Source organism: Falco cherrug, chromosome 1 (genome assembly GCF_023634085.1).
Source record: "Falco cherrug isolate bFalChe1 chromosome 1, bFalChe1.pri, whole genome shotgun sequence".
NCBI lineage: Eukaryota > Metazoa > Chordata > Aves > Falconiformes > Falconidae > Falco > Falco cherrug.
In genome coordinates, this window is record NC_073697.1 from 104256078 (window position 1) to 104273963 (window position 17886).

Sequence of the window (17886 nt, forward strand, 5' to 3'; positions counted from 1 at the left end):
CAAGGCAGAGCCCATCGGCAACAGCAGCAGCCTCCTGGATAATGTATTTAAGAAGGAGAAAAAAACCTGCAGAAGCGCAGCTGGAAGGAGAGAGAATACGTGAGAAACCACTATAGAGACACCAAGGGCAGTGGGCAGGGAGAGCGAGGAGGCAGAAAAGTCAGGAGTAAGGTTGAGCTCAGGAAGGGAGGCATGGGGGGAAAAAGGTGGTTTTAGATTTGTTTTTATGCCTCATTATCCTGCTGTTTCATTGGCAATAAATTAATTTCCCCAAGTCGAGTTCGTTTTGCCCATGATAGTAACAGGTAAGTGACACCCCTGTCCTTACCTCGACCCACAAGCTTGCCATTCTATTTCCTCCCCATCCTGTTGATGGTGGAGTGCCAGAGCCCCTCAGTGAGCACCTGGCCATGGTCAACCCCCCCACTACTTTGACCAAACCAAGGGTCAGCGCTGGCATTTGCAAGACCACAGGCTTTCCACCACTTAACCTTGTTCCCATCAAGCAGCATGTTCCAGAATGTCCACAGCCACTGTAATAAAAGTGCCAACACTCCCACTGCATTAAGCCATACAACACCTCTATTTAGGGCTAAAGACCTTGCTGGCATCTAATTAACACACAGAACTTGCAATTTATTGCACAGCAAGACTGCAACACAACCAGGTACACCACGGCATCAATTCTCACGCCAGCTCTCTGAACAGCCCGGCCCCAAGCTGCACCAGGGAACGGCAGTGACCGAGAGCAGCTCAATGCCCGCAGCACTCCCCGCACTGCCCAGCCGTCCCGCACAGCCCTCCTCCAACAGCAACAGCCACAAAGGGAATCAGCTGCAACATCGTGCTTACTATAGCTCCTTAATATTTGTTTTCAATGCTTTAATAAGCTTCCTCATGTTAAAAGGGCACTGCTACTCCCCACGAGACCAACAAGACATGTTTGGGCAGCTCAGGTTGTCCAAGGCGCATGTAGAAGAAGGTATAAATCCAAGCTAACCTAATGGGAATTCACAGCAGTGAGGGTCTGCCACAATTTAATGGCAGCTTTCTGCTTGCTCTCCCTCAACCCACCACAGCAATACCAGTTCCACGGTAACGTTAATAACAACTCATATACGTGTCTATTTCTGTGTACTTTGTTTCACCTTTCCTGTACTTTACACAAAGCCCTTCAAGCCTTATTTCATCAAGGCAGAGTTTACCCCCTGAGTTTTGGTAATTACACAACAGATCCGATACAGATTTTCCACTAATGGAGCCAAAATGTGAGTATGCCGTGTCCCCTGGGTCTGTGGATACCGTGCCTGCCCTGCAATGGTATCGGTCCTACAGGCAGGGAGGTGTCGCAGCTGACAAAAGAGGTCTCCTGTCACATCATTGTGAGCCGAAATGCTTAAGTTCAAATGCAGCGTGCAAGACAGAGCAGCTCATCTATGAAGTCAAGCTCAACAATATTCCCATCACTACTGATAAAGGCTTTATGATCACTTTATTTAAAACATATTAGCTTGGATTTTGCCAAAATAATTTACACAGTAGAAGTATCCCACACAGGGAGAAATGATGTAACTGTGCCTGATGTCTGGAGTATTTCACAGCAGACACTTCCCCACACTTCAGTGTGAGATTTGGTAAGTACCTGCTACAGGTACAGATAGCTGCATCCCAAGTGCACTCACCACAACTTCTTTGCTAAGAAGGTACCAAGAAACAAGGCTCTGCTTCTAGCCCATTAAGGCTATTTCCCTGCTAGGCATGACCAAAAAGCCTGGCTAATTTAAAAGGGCTCTTTGCAACCAAGAGCCACCATATCCCTGAAGGCAGAAAGGGTGCAAGGACTCCCCCCCTAGAAAAACCCCAAAGGCCGCAGGGTTTGTGGTCAACACGTGAAGACAAAGGTACTTGAGCAGTGAGCACTGGCCCTGCACAGAGCTAAGCTGTTTCCAGCCTCCCGCCGCGATCAGGACAGACTGGCCACTGTCACTATCAATCCATCCCTCCCCAGCAACAGCAGCGCAGCCAGCCTCCGATTTATCTTTCCGTGCTGTCTTATGGTGCAAACAAGTTCTCACTCTTCCAGTTTAATGAACATGTTCCTTGGGTGTTTGGTCTTCAGAGCCTCCCCGGAAAGCCTGCAGCAGCCTGGGATCAGAGCCGAGCACTGCCCCCACCGCTGCTGGTGGTGGGCTCAGAGGGCGGCTGTGCTGGGCTCCCGACAGCCAGCAGGACTCTTCTTTCACATAAAAAAAATAGTTATAAACCCCCCCCACCCCCTTCCCTTAAGAAGCAGTTCGGCTCAGCCCAACGCTGACACGCCAGAGCTGGTGACAGGGAACATGTCCATAAATGAATGTCCTGTGCTACAGCTTTCACCTCATGCCAGTCATCCTTGAGGGAGATGCTCTTCATCCTCAGGCAGGGAGGGACTCGCCAGCCATGAGCTGCGCCCCAGACTCTTTGGGAGCTCATCATGAACCAGGCAGAACACTCCTTGTGTTTCACTCTCCTCAGGGAACGTACATACTTCCTATGGCCAGGCTGGAGCGTTTCAACAATGCAGAGATGACAACACACCCAGGCACTACCATGGCTGTCTCTGCTCACAGTCACGTCTTGCTCAGCTTCACAGAACAAGTCTTGCTATCCAAGAAGCTGGTCACCAAGTTGCCCCATCTTCTTAGCACAGCGCTGAGGCCCAGCAGTATTCCTAGATAAAAGACTTGGCCATGCTTACCATATGATCAACTCCACACGCAACATCCACCACCTCACCGGGTACAGTCACCTGGATCAGACACAAGAGAGAGGATTACTTCAAGCTGGTGCTTTGCACCTGGTGTTTGCTATTTCTCATCCTCCTCCTGCTTAACACACCAGCTGGTTTCACAGGGGCTTGCACCAGTGGAAGTGCCATCTTGAAACCCAGAGGAAGCAAGATCCAGCACCAGACGTGCTTGTGCGTTGAGCTGTGAAGTATTCCCCTTCTCCCTTCACAGAAGCACACAAACCTTTGGAAGGACAGACAGCGAGGAGACTGTAGCCTCAGCCCATCTGTTCAGCAGCAGAAAAGCACGACCGGACGGAGCATAATCCAGGCAGGGGAAGAGGACCTGCCCAGCCACCACAAGGATTTGCCTCTTCTCTCATCAGCAAGGACTAGAACAAGGCAAAAGCTCAACTCAGCCTACGGCAGTTTTCACTTGGATGCTAAGCAGGCCCAGCTCACTCACCAGTATGGTTATAGCTCTTTCACTTAGAGCTGACTTCCAACTCACGGGAAGCAGAGGCTACAAACACAAGTTTTTCCTTAGAGCTAAGGGAGAGGCGAGATGGCTAGTTCTAGGGCAGGAGGTCACAGGCAAGCAAACTGCCCTTGCTTTGGTACCATGCCGTAGGAGTGTCAGACAGGAGTTGGCTGCTTGAGGGAACACAACCCTCAGCATCCACACTCCAGGAAACCTGGACGTGCCATGCTTGGTGAAATCAGAAACCCCACTCTGCCACAGCAGCATGGTTTTAGGCAAATGCTCCAGGGTTGGTCTTTTTTTTTTTTTTTTGTTCATTTTTACAGGAAGGAAAAAGCATGCTACAGAAACACATCCACTGCAAGTTCAGACACAGGGAAAGGGACTCCTGGGTGGTCCAACTGATTGCCTCCCTCCTCTCCTACTTGGCCTTCATGGAGACTGGGAACATCTGTTAGGCTGAGTGCTGAACTCCAGAGCCAAAGACTCCTCTACACCCCCAGAGTCTGGCTCTCAGAGCCATCAGAGAAGGGTGTGGAACTGGAAACGTTGCGAAACAGCTATGAAAACAGTTCAGTGGCTAAGGATCTCCTGTAAGTACAGTCAGTCCAGTGACCCACCACCATAGCTGCTTGACTTGGAAGAGGAGCAGGGGAAGGAAGCCCACTGCTATGTGGACCTGCTGCTACTATAGTCTGACCACCACGACCAAAACGTTCACCTAATTTAGATGCGTAATGTAAGGGTTTTGGGTCACAGACAACCAATACCAGCCGTTTTCTTTGCAGCATGTACAAAAATGAAACGCAAGTTAGAAGGGGAGGGAAAAGGCAGCAAGGGCCAGCAGGTAGAAGACTCTGGACAGGAGGAAGATTAGTTCAGATGTGATGGCACAGCACCAGATGTTGCTCTGGGATCTGAAATTGATACTGAAATAGCAGATAAAAACATTTACTGAAGACCTCCCTTTCTAAAGCAGGCTATGCAAGGACCTCTGGAAAACAAAGCAGTTCTATAGTCATCTTAGGCTTCCATTTCTTTCAGAATTGATGAAGAGAACTACATAGCAAATGATGTTTCTTGCTCTCAGAATAACAGACCATCTAAAGAATATACTCTTGGCCTTAATACTACCATCCTTACCCTCCAGGGGAAATACTGGTCTTCCATTCTTCCAATTCCCAGGCAGCCTCTTAGATTCTTGCCCCATACAAACAGTTCTCCTCTGTCTATACAAAATGAAAAAAAAAAAAAGAATAAAATAGGGCAGACTCATTAAAAAGGAAGAATTCTATTTGTGATGCTGACAAGTGTGGCTACAGTGCTTCTGGGAGTATAAAGGTTTACACACGCAATGCAAAAGCCATTGAGTTTAAGTCCAAGTACAATAAATGTACTTGTGCTTGAGGACTGAGGAAAACAGTGCCTAATGAGCAAGACAAGCAGCAAGTTCTGGGCATGTCTTTGCTTCCCCCTCTTCTGCTCCTGCTTTGGAATTTTCTTCAAAGAAAGGGTGCAGCAGAAGAGATTCCAGGGAATCATTTGTGGTGAATAATTTGTGCTGGAAGTTAAGACAATTACAGCTGACCCACACCAGCTATCAGCACAGCAAACCGGGTAAGCAAGTCAGATCTGTCCCAAGCCATCACCTGGGGACTGGTTAGGCAGCTGCCTGACAGAAGTGACCTTCTGGGGAAAAGAAAAAACTTGCGTTCAACAGAGTCGGAGAGTTTTAATCTCCTCAGCAAAACATGCAGATCCCCAAAGTGTTCAGATCAGCCCCATAGCACAGACAACCAAAACATGATCTGTAACACAAGTACAATTTAACCAGAATAAGGTAAAGCACCCTGTAACTGACAGTGTCACACATATCGCTTCCCCAAGATATATCGAGCACTTTGGCACCTGGCACTTTTCATTAGTAAACTATTACTTTCACTACCAAGCACAAGGGTTTTCTGTGCTGCTGCCCTCTGCTGCCCATTTTCAAGTGACTCTAATATTCAAAACTTCCCTTAAAGGCTGGTATCAAGTACAGGGTGCGTGTACCGGAGTGTCATACCCCTGGACGTTACATGTGTAGGTCTTCCCACCTCAGATAGCTAACTCGGTTGGTCAGAAGAGCCAAGAAACCCTGACATCTAGCTCCAATTTAGACTCAGTTTTAGTTTGCTCATTTATCACATAAATTCCTGCTGCTTCTAAAGGGAAACTGACTGACTCTGTACAAGGAAATGAGAAAAAAAACCTTCCCAGGTTTCCTGTCTGAGAGAAATTTTTTGCTTGCTTAGAAGAATAACACTTTCTTAAAGTCAGTGCAGTATCTATGTTAGAAACCATGCTGACACCTGTAATTGTGCTGCCTGCCCCTCCTGTTTGCATTCCAATGTGCTTTAAGTTAAAAGAAAAACAAAGCACCCATCTATCTTTAAACTGCCAATAATATGGCAACGTGACTTCTCCATGACAGTAGGACTAGAAACTTACTTGTAAGTGCCGCAAACTGGCTGAGTCCACAGCGAACGTGAGCAACACGGATGTCCGGATTGAAGTCTGACCAGCCAAAAAGGCTGGGTGGGATCATCTCTGGCACTGCTGTCTCTATTAGGTTTGGTCCTTTCCCAAGAATTCCGTATCCCCAGACAAAAACATTTCCTTCTTCTGTATTACAATAAGAACACATTCAGTAAGAAAGTCTGTGCTTGTGAAATTCATGCCATAACCAAAAGTTAATCTGACCCAAAGGAGTATTCTTCCTTTCTCCCAGAGCAGTCCAGCACCTTTTGATTATTTAAAATTTGCAAACAATGCACTCCCATCCAAATACCTTAATTTTTCCTAAGCTATGCAAGCAGATCAAGCTTCACAGGCAAAACTTTCATGAGGAAATAATGTCAGCACAGCCTGGATCAAAACTTCAGCTTACTGACTGATGGGACAGAGGTTGAGTGTTTTATTATCACCGCTTTTTCCTTTGAAGTGTGGCCAAACCAGCAGTAGGCTAGTCACTCTGCCTGGCACTCTGCCTTAAACTGGGTGCCTGGGAAAGGCTGCAGTTGGACAGCGTAAGAGTAAGTTGCTGTGTCTGCTAGCTCTGCTCCCTTCACACTAGAGGCTCAAATGTCTTGTCATCACATCTATGAACATCCTCCTTCAGATGATCCTTCATGAAAGTAGCACAATCCTCTCCCTCCTTCATTTACTCAGTGACTTTCAAGCTGTACTCCCCCGGCCACTGCCAAGCCAAAGCAGCATTCACTAGAGAAGCCTGCTGCAGAGTTTCAGTGTTCTCAGAACGCCACTCTCCAACCTAGTTTATCAGGATTTATTTACATGTCAGATCTATATTGAGTCTGAAGGGCTCTTCTTTCTCTCAACTGTTGCCTTACTTCCTCCCTATATCCATCTTCATTATAGGCCACACGGCCCATGTGATCAGCAAACAAGATGAACCACAAGCAGCAACCATGCTCTTGTTCCAGTTTGCGTGAGTGCTTACTGGAGACACACTGGAAGCAATGCTCTGCAGCTAGTGAAAATAACTCCCCTGGTACATTAAGTCACAGCTTTCTCAGCCTCCCGGCTTTCCTCGTAACAGGCAGTACTCTCCTGTTTCCAGTAAACAAGATGCTGGCTCCACGATGTTACAATTCACCTACTGCTTGGCCTTGCACTAAAGAGGATGACTGTAAAAGCCAACTCACCTGTTAGCACAATATTGCCAGTCCCTCCACATGCAGCCTCCTTTATCTTCCCAATCTTGAATGGCAAATGTCTGGGAACGTTCACCTGTACCAGGTTGTAAGAGTTGTTAGAGACAAGGTAAACTGTAAACTAGACACATTTTTAACTTCTGCTCTGGTTCTGGTGAGAGCTTACATACATTGAATTCCTGATACAGACAACCTTTACTGCCCGAATAACACAATGAATGCACGTCCCAAGCTGACAAAAACTACATGAAATTCCTTTAGGGTTGAGAGTGAGGACAAAGTGGAGAAAGTTACCCACTGGAAAGCTTACAGGCATGGCAACAAAGCTGGGAATGCTTAACATCTGCTTATATCCCTGGCTTTCTAAGTCAGACACAATGGGAAAGTCAATACGCAAGCACATTTGCAAGTTTTCACAAGGACAAGATGACTAAAATTTGGTCTGCAGTGGCATTTTTGAACATACTGGGGGGAAGAAAAACCACCACTCTAAGAAAATCATTCTATTTAGTACAGTTCGACAAAACAGAACACTACACGGTTTGTCATACGTAAACAGTGACCTCTGATCTCACAGATAATACCAACTCCGCTATTCCACAATTTCAGCTTTTAGATATATATTGTATGTAAAACTCCCACTTTGGCAAACATGCCATTCATCTGTTTCAGAACTCTCCGGTTTCCACAAAGCACCCGGTCAGGAAACTGCTACTCAACTTGGTCATCGTCTTCAGGCCTTACAGGTCTCAGTAATTAGCCCTGTGTTAAGGATACATCATCAGGAGAGGCATGGGAAACAAAGGTACTTATTTTGCTAAAGCCATACTAATGCAATTGTCTGCTCTCAGCCTTCTGCCAAGAATATCTTGAGTATTAATTAATTCCCTGACTCCATTTCCTACAATAACTGTGAGAGGAGAACATCTGCCTAATTACCTCAGTACTACAATGCTTAGTGTCAAGTAGCACTATATTTTTGTCCCACATAAGTTTGCTCCAAAAAAACTTTTCTCTGTGAGACACTGGGATTTGTTTAGGACTCAGCTATAAACTTACTAAGGCTGTTTGTGAAAAATTTACCAACATCGAGGCTGGTGGGAAGGGACTTCCAAGGGTTATCTGGACTAGCACCACGCTCAAAGCAGGACCACTCAAATTCCAGACTGGCCAGCCAAAAGACTAATTCTTGTCCTGAAGTCAGCACAAGCACTCAAACTGGATCTCAACTGGGTGCAAAGTCCACGGGATGGGGAAAGGAGAACACGGGGCGTACTCTTCCTTTATAACAGACTAACAAACTGAGGTGAGGTGACACAAGCCTTTGCCTATCAATAGCTGGGAAACATACTGCCCTAAAGCTATACAAACATTTTAGACAGATTGGTTTTGTAAGCATAGGTAAAACCAGCCTGCTAGCGGTGTTAGTTTATATTGATTTATACTGCTGTCAGAAGAACTGGAGCAGGAAGAAGTGTGTAATTTTTAACTCTGTGCAGCAGCTGAACCGAAACTTGTAAAAACATGCCCCCAGGCCAACTGACCTGTGTGGTTTCTGTGACAGATGCCAACTGCAAGTACTCTGAATTTCCCCAGCCAAAGACATCTCCTTCATCTGAAACAGCCAGACAACAGTCCCCATAGGAAGAGACCTGGATAATGTTTACTCCAGCAATGTCACCACGTAGCTTAGTTGGAACACTGGTGATGTTGTAGTGTCCAAGACCTGAAAGGAAAAAGGCAGAGAGATGATGAATTTTTTCCAGACGTACTTTTAATGCCTACCAGGACCATTTTGTCATGTTATAACCCAACCACCCACCCTCCAAAAGAAAGCTTTCTGTCCATATCTCTTTACTACCACCTTCAATGGCCAAGCAGCCATTAACACCAGTTCTACTACCCAAAGCTGCCTCTCAAGAGTACAAAACAACTTTACACAATCACACCTGGAAAACAGTATCATCTCTCTTGTCTGCATGGACCAAGGTGTTTGAGAGTAGTAACCAAGACAGGCAGATATTCTGACAAAGGTGAAGCTTCACAAACCAGCTGCACCCTGTCTTCTGCAAGGAGAGCCACGAGTGACAGCACACTCAAATCCACTCAGACAACAGCAAGTCAAGTGGCAAAAGAGGCTGGGAAGCAAACACTTCACGTGACAAACAACTGCCTAGAAAAAGGGGCCAGAATGCAGATGACAGGAACAAGACAGGCTACAGTACATCCACAGAAGAGAACCATGGGAACAACCCAGCTTCATGAGCAGCAGAAGGACTAAACACTAGGAAGGATTGAGAGGAAGTTCTTTGACAGCAGAAGCCACCAGAAAAAGAGCACGGCCAAAGATCCCACGCTGAGACAGCTGTAGCTGCCAAAGGTCTCTGTCAGTTCAAAAGGAGCAAGCAGCAAAAGACCCTGAAACGAGAATTGGGAAGGCAAAGCCTGCACAGAACCAGGGAGCTAACCTTCCCATGCCACTTCCACATCCTCTCACAAGCTTTATAAAGTAGGCACATTCTCCTCAGACTGCACGCTTGGATCGCCAGCATGGCATCCTAAGGCTCCTCTAAAATTGAACTGATTTGTCTCAGTTTAGTTACACAAAAGTACACAGCTGGAAACGTACCAGCCCCTTTCTGTCCACGCATGCATGACAAATACACATCACAAGCTCTGAATTAGGACAGCTTGCTATCTTCATCAGTTCGCTGAAATGCAAGCTGAGCTGAGCTCCTACCTGTTTGTCCGTCAGCTCCCCATCCGCAGGCATAGACTGTACCTTTCTTAGTTCTAAACAGACTGTGGTCCTGCCCACACACAACCTGCACACAAGCAAAAAGTCAGAGCTGGTCAGGAAAGGTCACGTGTTCAGAATCGATTTAACCAAGCATTACTGGCAGACAAATTGAGCAATGAACCTCCATGATGCCCGTCAGCTCAGATTTTGACCCTTCTCTCCCGATCAAACGGCTCTACAGACAAAGAAGGCCAAGAACAGCATGATACAGCACAGAAAATAGCAGAGTTTTCTTTGTGGAAAGTGATGGGGCAGTTGATTTGGTCTGAGATCCAAAACAAGGCCTAGTTAACAGAAAGCTCGATTCAGCAGTACAACACAATAAAACAGCAAAGAGTAGATAAGAGATCTCCCTTCCCAGAGTGCTACCACATGGCTCTCACTGCCAGCTACAAACTGCTATTGATTCCTTGCCATGTAATCGTTCTAGGAACACATCTGTTCTCAAATTGACATTTATATTGAACTAGCAATCATGTCTGTCAAAGGCTTGGCATGAATTAAGTCTAAAATCTTCAAAAGCAGACATTAAAACTTACCCAAAGATTAAAAGGATTTAAACCACAAGCTTAGAGAGACTACCAAGAATATTAAGCACATAACTGCTGTCAAAGTACAAACAGGTACTGATTATTCAACCCCCTTGAAAAAAACCAAAATTATGAAAAATCCAAGCAGAAGTTTACAAGCCTAAATCAAAACATCATTAGGATGTACCACCACACACCCCCATCACATGGACCTAAATGAACGACCTTCGCTTTCCACAATACTGCAAGGAACAGGAACAATGTCTGTCCACAGAGACCTGCTAGAGGAGCATAGGGATACTAGTAAACTGCTCCTGTGTCTAGAAATACAGCAGCCACATGCACACTCAGTGGCGTTTATGCTGCTCCACAGTCCCTTGCTCTCCTAGAAACCTGCTCTAGGGAAACGTTGGCTGGTCCAAGTGAATATTCTCACAGCTCACTTTTGAAATGGGGAAGACCAAATTCAAATAGAGTAGCTCCCAATTGACAGAAAAGTGACAGAGCGGAACAACAGCAAGGAATCAAGACAGGAAGAGATGAGGCATCAGAACAACCTCCCTGCCGTGCAGGTGTTACCTAGGAGCCAAGCAAACAAACGCTGCATTGGCACTGCCATCAAATTCTTCAGTAAGTTCAGACCCTGCCTTGCCAGTTACAACTGCTCTGCAGAGGCAGAGAGCAAAATGCCACCTTGTGCTTTTTATAAGCAACCAATAGAGTAGATCGCTTTGTCATTTCAAAGAGCTTCAACTGAATGATCGGCATACTGGTATTTTTTATTTTTCTCTCATTACAGAATCAGAGACTGGTTGAGTTTGGAAGGAACCTCAGAAAGTCACCTGGTCCGACCCCCCAGCTCAAGCAGGGCCACCTACAGGCAGTTGTTCAGGACTGTGTCCAGATGGCTTTTGAGTACCTCCAAGGAGGCAGACTCCACAGCCACTCTGGGCAACCTGTGTCCGTGCTCAGTCATGGTAAAAAAAGCGTTTCCTGGTGTTCAGAGGGAACCTCCGGTGTCTCAGGTTGTGCCCACTGCCTCTGAGCTTGGCTGATCAGCCAGTTCTCAATCCACCTTCAGAATTCAGTTCAGATCCTCTTACCTGGACAACTCTGCTGTCAAACTCCTTCAGCTGATGAATTAGATGGCTTTCACTGGACACCACCAACCAACCACCGAGAAGAGAAAAGGCAACACACACGATTTCAGAGGACTACAACTGAAAAATGTGAAGGTAGACCTACCTTTACTGAAAGCCCCATTGCTATTATGAGAAGAGAGATTCTTTCACATGTTCTGTTATATATTCAAAGAGCATAGTTCCACTGTTAAATTACTGCACAAAGGAGGAAAGTAATTTTGCATTCTCTTATTTAAGAAGTTAAGAACCGGCACTTTTTAAATATAGCCTCTCGTGGGAATTAGGGGTGGAGGCAATCCTCAGACATGTTCCTTAGTCTAGAATGAGCACAGATACTAAGTAGTACTGCAGCACCTATATAAACACTACACTTAAGTAGATTAACCAGATATTGCAGAGCACAAACAATGTTGTGTTAACATCCATGTCATTCTTTCACAAAAACAGGAATCCTGAACAATCCAATGACCAACTTCCACAAGAAAAAACCCAAAAAACAGCTACCCAAACTACAGCTATTTTCTTAAAACTCTGCAGGCCAATTCTTGTGGATCACAGAGAGAGCAATGAGATCTCTTCTAGGCCCTGCCAGAGAATCAGTAACTTTCAACATATTCCCCCTATCCACTTACATCACTACTATCTCACAGAGCGTTTTAAGAATATGCTTTGGTGTGGCCCACAAAAGCCCTGTAAAGGAAAGGCACTAGAGATTTAAAGGTAGTTACAGCAAAGGGATCCAACAGAAGGATGCCTCTTTCATCTTTATGTGGCACTTCTAACACCTTCAGAAATAGCATTTGCACTCTGAGAGGCTAAAGGGAGAAAGAATGACTACTAACACCAATTACCTCAAGCAATTTACGAAGGCTGGGTTTTCTCACTACACCCTGTGAAAACTGTCACATGCTGACATCTTTCTGTCTTTTGTGAACGTGGTCAGAAGAGTGCTAGTGTCCAGCCTAGTTTAAAGCCAGGCTGTTTATATGATGTCTGCAGCATAAAAGCCTGCTCTCAGACACCTTAATCTTAAATGGCATCCTTATCCTACCAGATTTTTCCCACCTTCAGGCTTTTCTGTAGGGTTGTTTTCACACAATTATGTTTTTAACATTATGGAAGTTCAGGATCTCTGGATTCTCACCTGTAAGTTTCATCTTCAACAACCTTCCGGCCACACTGTCCATAAGCATTGTTCCCCATTGTGAAAACTGCAAAACAATGATGAAATGCACTAGGTTTATTACTGTCCAATCCCCTGAAAGCATCTTTTCAGGTACACAAAATATTTTCATGCGTCCCCAGCACAAGAGAAGGACTTTAAGTGACTGAATCCATTTTCGTCAACAACATCCTGGCGATATTGTTGCAGGCACAGTAGAGGTACCTGGAGCCCATTGGCTGCTTTTCAGTAATTGCCTAGTTCATCCTGCTGTTGCCAAGGAGACTCAGAAATAGATCAGTGCTCCCACAGGAGCGTTAAATCAACCAACCAACCAGCTCACCCACTGACAAGCAGCACTGGATCGCTCAGCACAGCACTGAAGCCACTGCACCAGAGAATTCCCAGAGACGTGGAGAGCCAATTCACAAACAGGATCTTCTATATAAAGACCTACTAATTAATTGCTTTTATAAATGTAGCACTCTGGGGCTTCAAGGGGAAAGTAACACAGTATTGGCACAGCCATCCAAAACAGAGTTCAAAAACATATCTGACTGAACAAGACAAACAGGCTACACTTCAGTGAGGCCTGAGGCTAGATAAACAAACCATATTTTGCAACACTTGTAGTGAAAAAGCTTCCAACACATTTACAGCTTGAGCCAAGCAGAGCTCAACACACTGTTATCAGCTCAGGGCTCTCCCTCCCAGCAGCAATCCCACAAAGGCTAACAGCTATCCACGTTGCGTTTACAGTGCGGACAGCCCATCTGGGGTCTAGTTCTAAAGGGCAGAAGACAATTTTTTTTCAGAGTTTTTAATAAAAGCATAGTCAGGCATCTCCTGTCACCAGCACAAGCCATACTATACCTCCTTCACTATCTGTCAGGATCAGGGAATGGGCTCTCCCACAGGACACCTGCAAGACTCGAGTCTGCTGCGGCTTCTCCAGTGGTAATGGAATTGGAGATGGTTCCAAGACATACTCATAGCCCTTAGCTTAAAGAAGACAGAAATTTAAAGTGTCACTAGCTTCCACAAAGCAAATTCATCATACATTTGCCCACCCTGCTGAACACACACACACTCTCCTATTTTGTTACAAAAGCAGATATATTTTAGAAAGCCAAGAAACTAATCAAAGTAAAAGACTGACTGGGGTTCATCAGGGCAGGGATGGATGAAGCCAATAATGACTGCCTAATCAAAAAATCTACCACACCTAGAGGCTCAATGTTATTAAGGCTTCGTGTGGCCAGAACTGAGAAACTGAGGCTTTCAGCCGTATGTTCAACTACTTTGGCAAGTAAGGCTGGATTACCAGAGAGCTTAACACCAAGACAAACTTGTGCAACCGGGGGTATTGCAAACAAGGTACAACGGCAGCAATCAGAAAAAGACAGCACAGAAGGTGAACAAAAAAAAAAATCATAGGGCTTCATATTTAAAGAAGAGTAGATTAAAGGACCTTTCAGAAAAGAGGAATGCAAGAAATGTTAGCTAGCCTGGCTCCACAGGGGATAAGAGATCTAATGCTTACGAAAGAAAATGACATGCTGTACTAGAAAAAGAAGTTTTAGTAACTTGAGGAATATGTAATCAGTTACAGTCCACTGGGGGGAAAAAAATGGAAAAAAAAAGAACAGCAAAACATAAATCAGTACTAGGGAAAAGGTTAAGGGGAGATAAAAAGCTTTGATATCAAAGAAAGCCACTGTAACAAGTGAAACCAAATCCCACAGGACACGAAGCAGCATTCTGCTTACATGTAGCAGTGTTTTAACTAGTCCTCACTACCTTCAATTAAAAAAATAAAACAAACAGAAAATCTACACATACCCTTTTACAGTAAGGCACTACTTGATGTGAGGATGGGCATGACAACAGGCTGTTTACAAATGGACAGAGCCTGCCACGCAGTACAGCAGGAACAGAAAGGCAGCAAAGTTTGTATCTACCTAACAAGACACGGAAGTCACAAAGCAAAAACCTTTTCCTCCCTCTGTTCCTTCCAGCAGAGGGACACAAGCTACTGGGATCTGTAGTAATCATCACTGATATCTGAAAGATTTTGGAGAAAAGAGGCAATGAGATGGCTAAGGAAGAGGAGGGTAGAATATTAGTAGTTTAGCTGAGAAACAGCTGAAGTTAGAGCATGAAATACAATTATCCAAAAGCCAGGTTGCAAATTCCCCTGGAAAAGCAGCATATACAGGGACATGGTGCTGGAGCTAGTAGGTACCACAGTAAGTCTGTAAAACTGAGTAACGAGCAGCGCATCCAACAGCAAGCTTGCTTGTGGGAAGTTAAATACAGAGCAGTGGCGATCCCACTGATCTGCACCATGCTTTCAACAGATCCTACCAAACACTGAAGACTCTCTTACTTAGGTTAAATAGTTTTGCAGTTCAAGCCCTTCTATCTCTGGATTCTCCAGAAAAAATAATCAGCAGGTCAGGTGAAAAATGAGAAAAATCACAGGACACTCCTGAGACATGAGCACACGCAGAACTAAGAGTAAGAGCTGAAACCTTTAAAAGCAGAAGTGAGTGGAGGCTTCTGTGTACCCTTCGTTTTGCAGCTACTGTTGAGGCACACACACTTGCTACATGCACACACTCTTGGAAATCGATCCAGTATGCCAGTAGCAATGCACAACAGCAGCACCACTGTAAACTTCAGCATTCTGCACAGTAGCTGCAGTTTTCTTTTGTTTCTCCACAAAGTTTAATCTTTTGCCCAATCTGATGTGCCACACCTTAACAGATTATGCTTTTATACGCTATAAAGAGAAAACCTACTTTTACCATGGTTTTCCCCCCACTGTTTATGGGGGAACATTTTCTAACAGTTAGAGACAGCCATTCTATAAGGGAAGCAAGTCTGTACTTTTCATATCTTCTTAGGTGGAAGGTGGCAATGTTCTGCACAGAAATCATCATCTTAAATGTATGTGAGAGCTCGGTACATGACAGAATGACTGAATAACATGTTTTTCCTTCAAAACACATTCTGGTATTAAAATAAAAAAACTCTAAAGCTTCACAAAAAAAATCCACTAACTGTATAAAAAGATCCCTGCAGGAAAGGAAATTAGTTCATGAGTGCAAGGGCAACAGAAGCAGCAAACCATCTTGCCAATTCTGTTTTATTAACTAGTCCACTACATTGTCTACTATCAAAGTACAGAGATTCAAAACAACAACTTAATCAACGCACACACACTTCTGCAGAATAAATACTTAATTTTAGTTACATCCAGACAAGAATGGAAGTGCAGGGCATAGAACTGGTGCATACCTTGATCAGTCACAAAGCACACAAAAACACAGCAAAGTCCCCAAAAAAGATCTCTTAAAAAAGAAAAAAAAAAAAAGCAGAGCCCCACACCCTGCACCAAAGCCTCCTGGGCATTCTACATGCCTTCTAACAAGATTCCCATATCATATGTATCCTGTAGTGCTGCCCTGTAAGTCTTTAAAACAGTTCAATCCTTACTTTGATCTCTTCTGCTTCTCTGGAACCCAAGCTGGGAATCCTTGTTCAGCCCCATGCCCCACACTTTGATGATGTCCGCGGTCTTAGAGGACAGCAGTGTGAATCCGTAACCGCAGGCAGCAGAAGATATCTTTGAAGACAAAGAAGAACCACACCATTCAGTTATAAACTATGGCTCAGAAAAACAAGTTTCACCCCATGCCATTTGCTCATCAGCATTCATCGTTCATTAACCTACAGTTCAAATTCATGGTATATATGGTTCTTTGCAAAAATTATCAGAAACACTTGTCAGTGATAAGCACAACGGCGTAAACTCAAGTCCAACAGTACCACTTCAGAGTTTTGTTTTTGTGTGAATGCATCTTTATTTTTGCATTTTGGACCCATTCAAACACAATAGGAAGATTTATTGGATGACACTCAGCAGCAGTAGATGAAAAAATCCACCCGAAACACAAAGAGATATTAAGAGAATAACATTCCCCTGTTTTACTTCTTTTGCCAAAAAAAAGCCAGCATAAAACTCCAGCCTTCTTTGCACTGGGCAGCAGAGCACGAGCACTGTAACAGGCAGGCAAAAGGACATGATTTGCAACACAAGCTTCTCGCTTCAAGAATAGCTGTGAAAGCCACTGAAAAAGGAGGCCCATTTTCTCTGATAAATATTGTTCACACTCCTGCTTTCTTAATTAAGCCTCTGACAAAAAACCCAATTATTTTCCAAATTGCACGCTACTGTAGTTATACCAAAACCCATCCTGATTGATATCGCTATATCAATTAAAAAGAAAATTCACGGCAAAGTCTTTAAACCAGGTTACTTGAGGCCTTCCAGGGCTGAGGGAAGGCTCCGGCCCAGCCCGAGGGGCCCGGCAGCGCCGCCACCCCCCGCCCGGCTCAGCCCGCCTCGGCCCACCTTGGCCGCCGTCTCCAGCCGGTAGGGGGTGGGCTGGATCCGCCGCCGCCTCTTCCAGCCCGCGTCCGGCTTCACGAAGCTGGGGACGCCCAGGGCGCCCGAGTAGCAGAAGCCCCAGACGAAGACGCGATCCTTCCGCTCGGCCGCCTTCCCCGCGTACTGGAACACCGGGGCGGCCTCCTCGGCCTCCCTCAGCTGCCGGGTGCTCTGTGGGCCAGCCGGCCGGGCCAGGGCCCTGCGGGGGGCCGGGGGCGGCCGCCGCGCTGCCCTCAGCGCTGCCCGCCGCGCCGCCCACATCGCCGCCGTTCGCCCTCCCCGCTCAGGCCGCCGCCATCTTGCCGACCTCTCACCCGCGACCCCGCGCGGGGGGCGGGGCCCGGCTCCCTCTGCGCGCATGCGCCCGGCCGGCGTCACGTGCGACGCTCCTCTCTTAAAGGGGCTGTGCCGCCCTACAGGGGTGGGTCCGACCCGCGCCCAGGCGTCTGTCTTAAAGGGGCTATGTCACCATCGCAGGGGGTGGGCCCGGCCCGGCCCGACCCCGGCCCAGACCTGTATCTAAATCTAGATCTAGGTATAAATCCAAACCCAGATCCAGGCCTACAGCCAGACCCGAATTCAAACCCAGACCCAAATGTAGACCCTGACCCAGACCCAAATGGAGATCCAGACCCAAATCCAAGCCCAGATCCAGACCCAGACCTTGACCCAGACCCAGAACCAAATGGAGACCCAGACCCAGACCCTGATCCAGATCCAGATGGAGACCCAGACCCAAATCCAAGCCCAGACCCAGACCCAGACCCAGACCCTGATCCAGATCCAAATGGAGACCCAGACCCAAATCCAAGCCCAGACCCAGACCCAGACC

General features: G+C 45.9%; 1 protein-coding gene across 1 annotated transcript; it reads right to left on the reverse strand.

Moving 5' to 3' along the window:
• Positions 1-1473: 1473 nt before the first annotated feature.
• Positions 1474-17471, reverse strand: RCC1L (RCC1 like). Its single transcript, XM_055714179.1, has 11 exons — positions 17019-17471; positions 16100-16229; positions 13472-13600; positions 12581-12647; positions 11398-11449; positions 9705-9789; positions 8509-8690; positions 6956-7040; positions 5739-5912; positions 4392-4477; positions 1474-2788 (listed from the first exon to the last, which is right to left on the reverse strand). The coding sequence occupies exons 1-11, from the start codon at positions 17412-17414 to the stop codon at positions 2711-2713; spliced, it is 1464 nt and encodes a 487-aa protein (XP_055570154.1). The 5' UTR covers positions 17415-17471; the 3' UTR covers positions 1474-2710.
• Between the last annotated feature and the right edge of the window lie 415 nt (positions 17472-17886).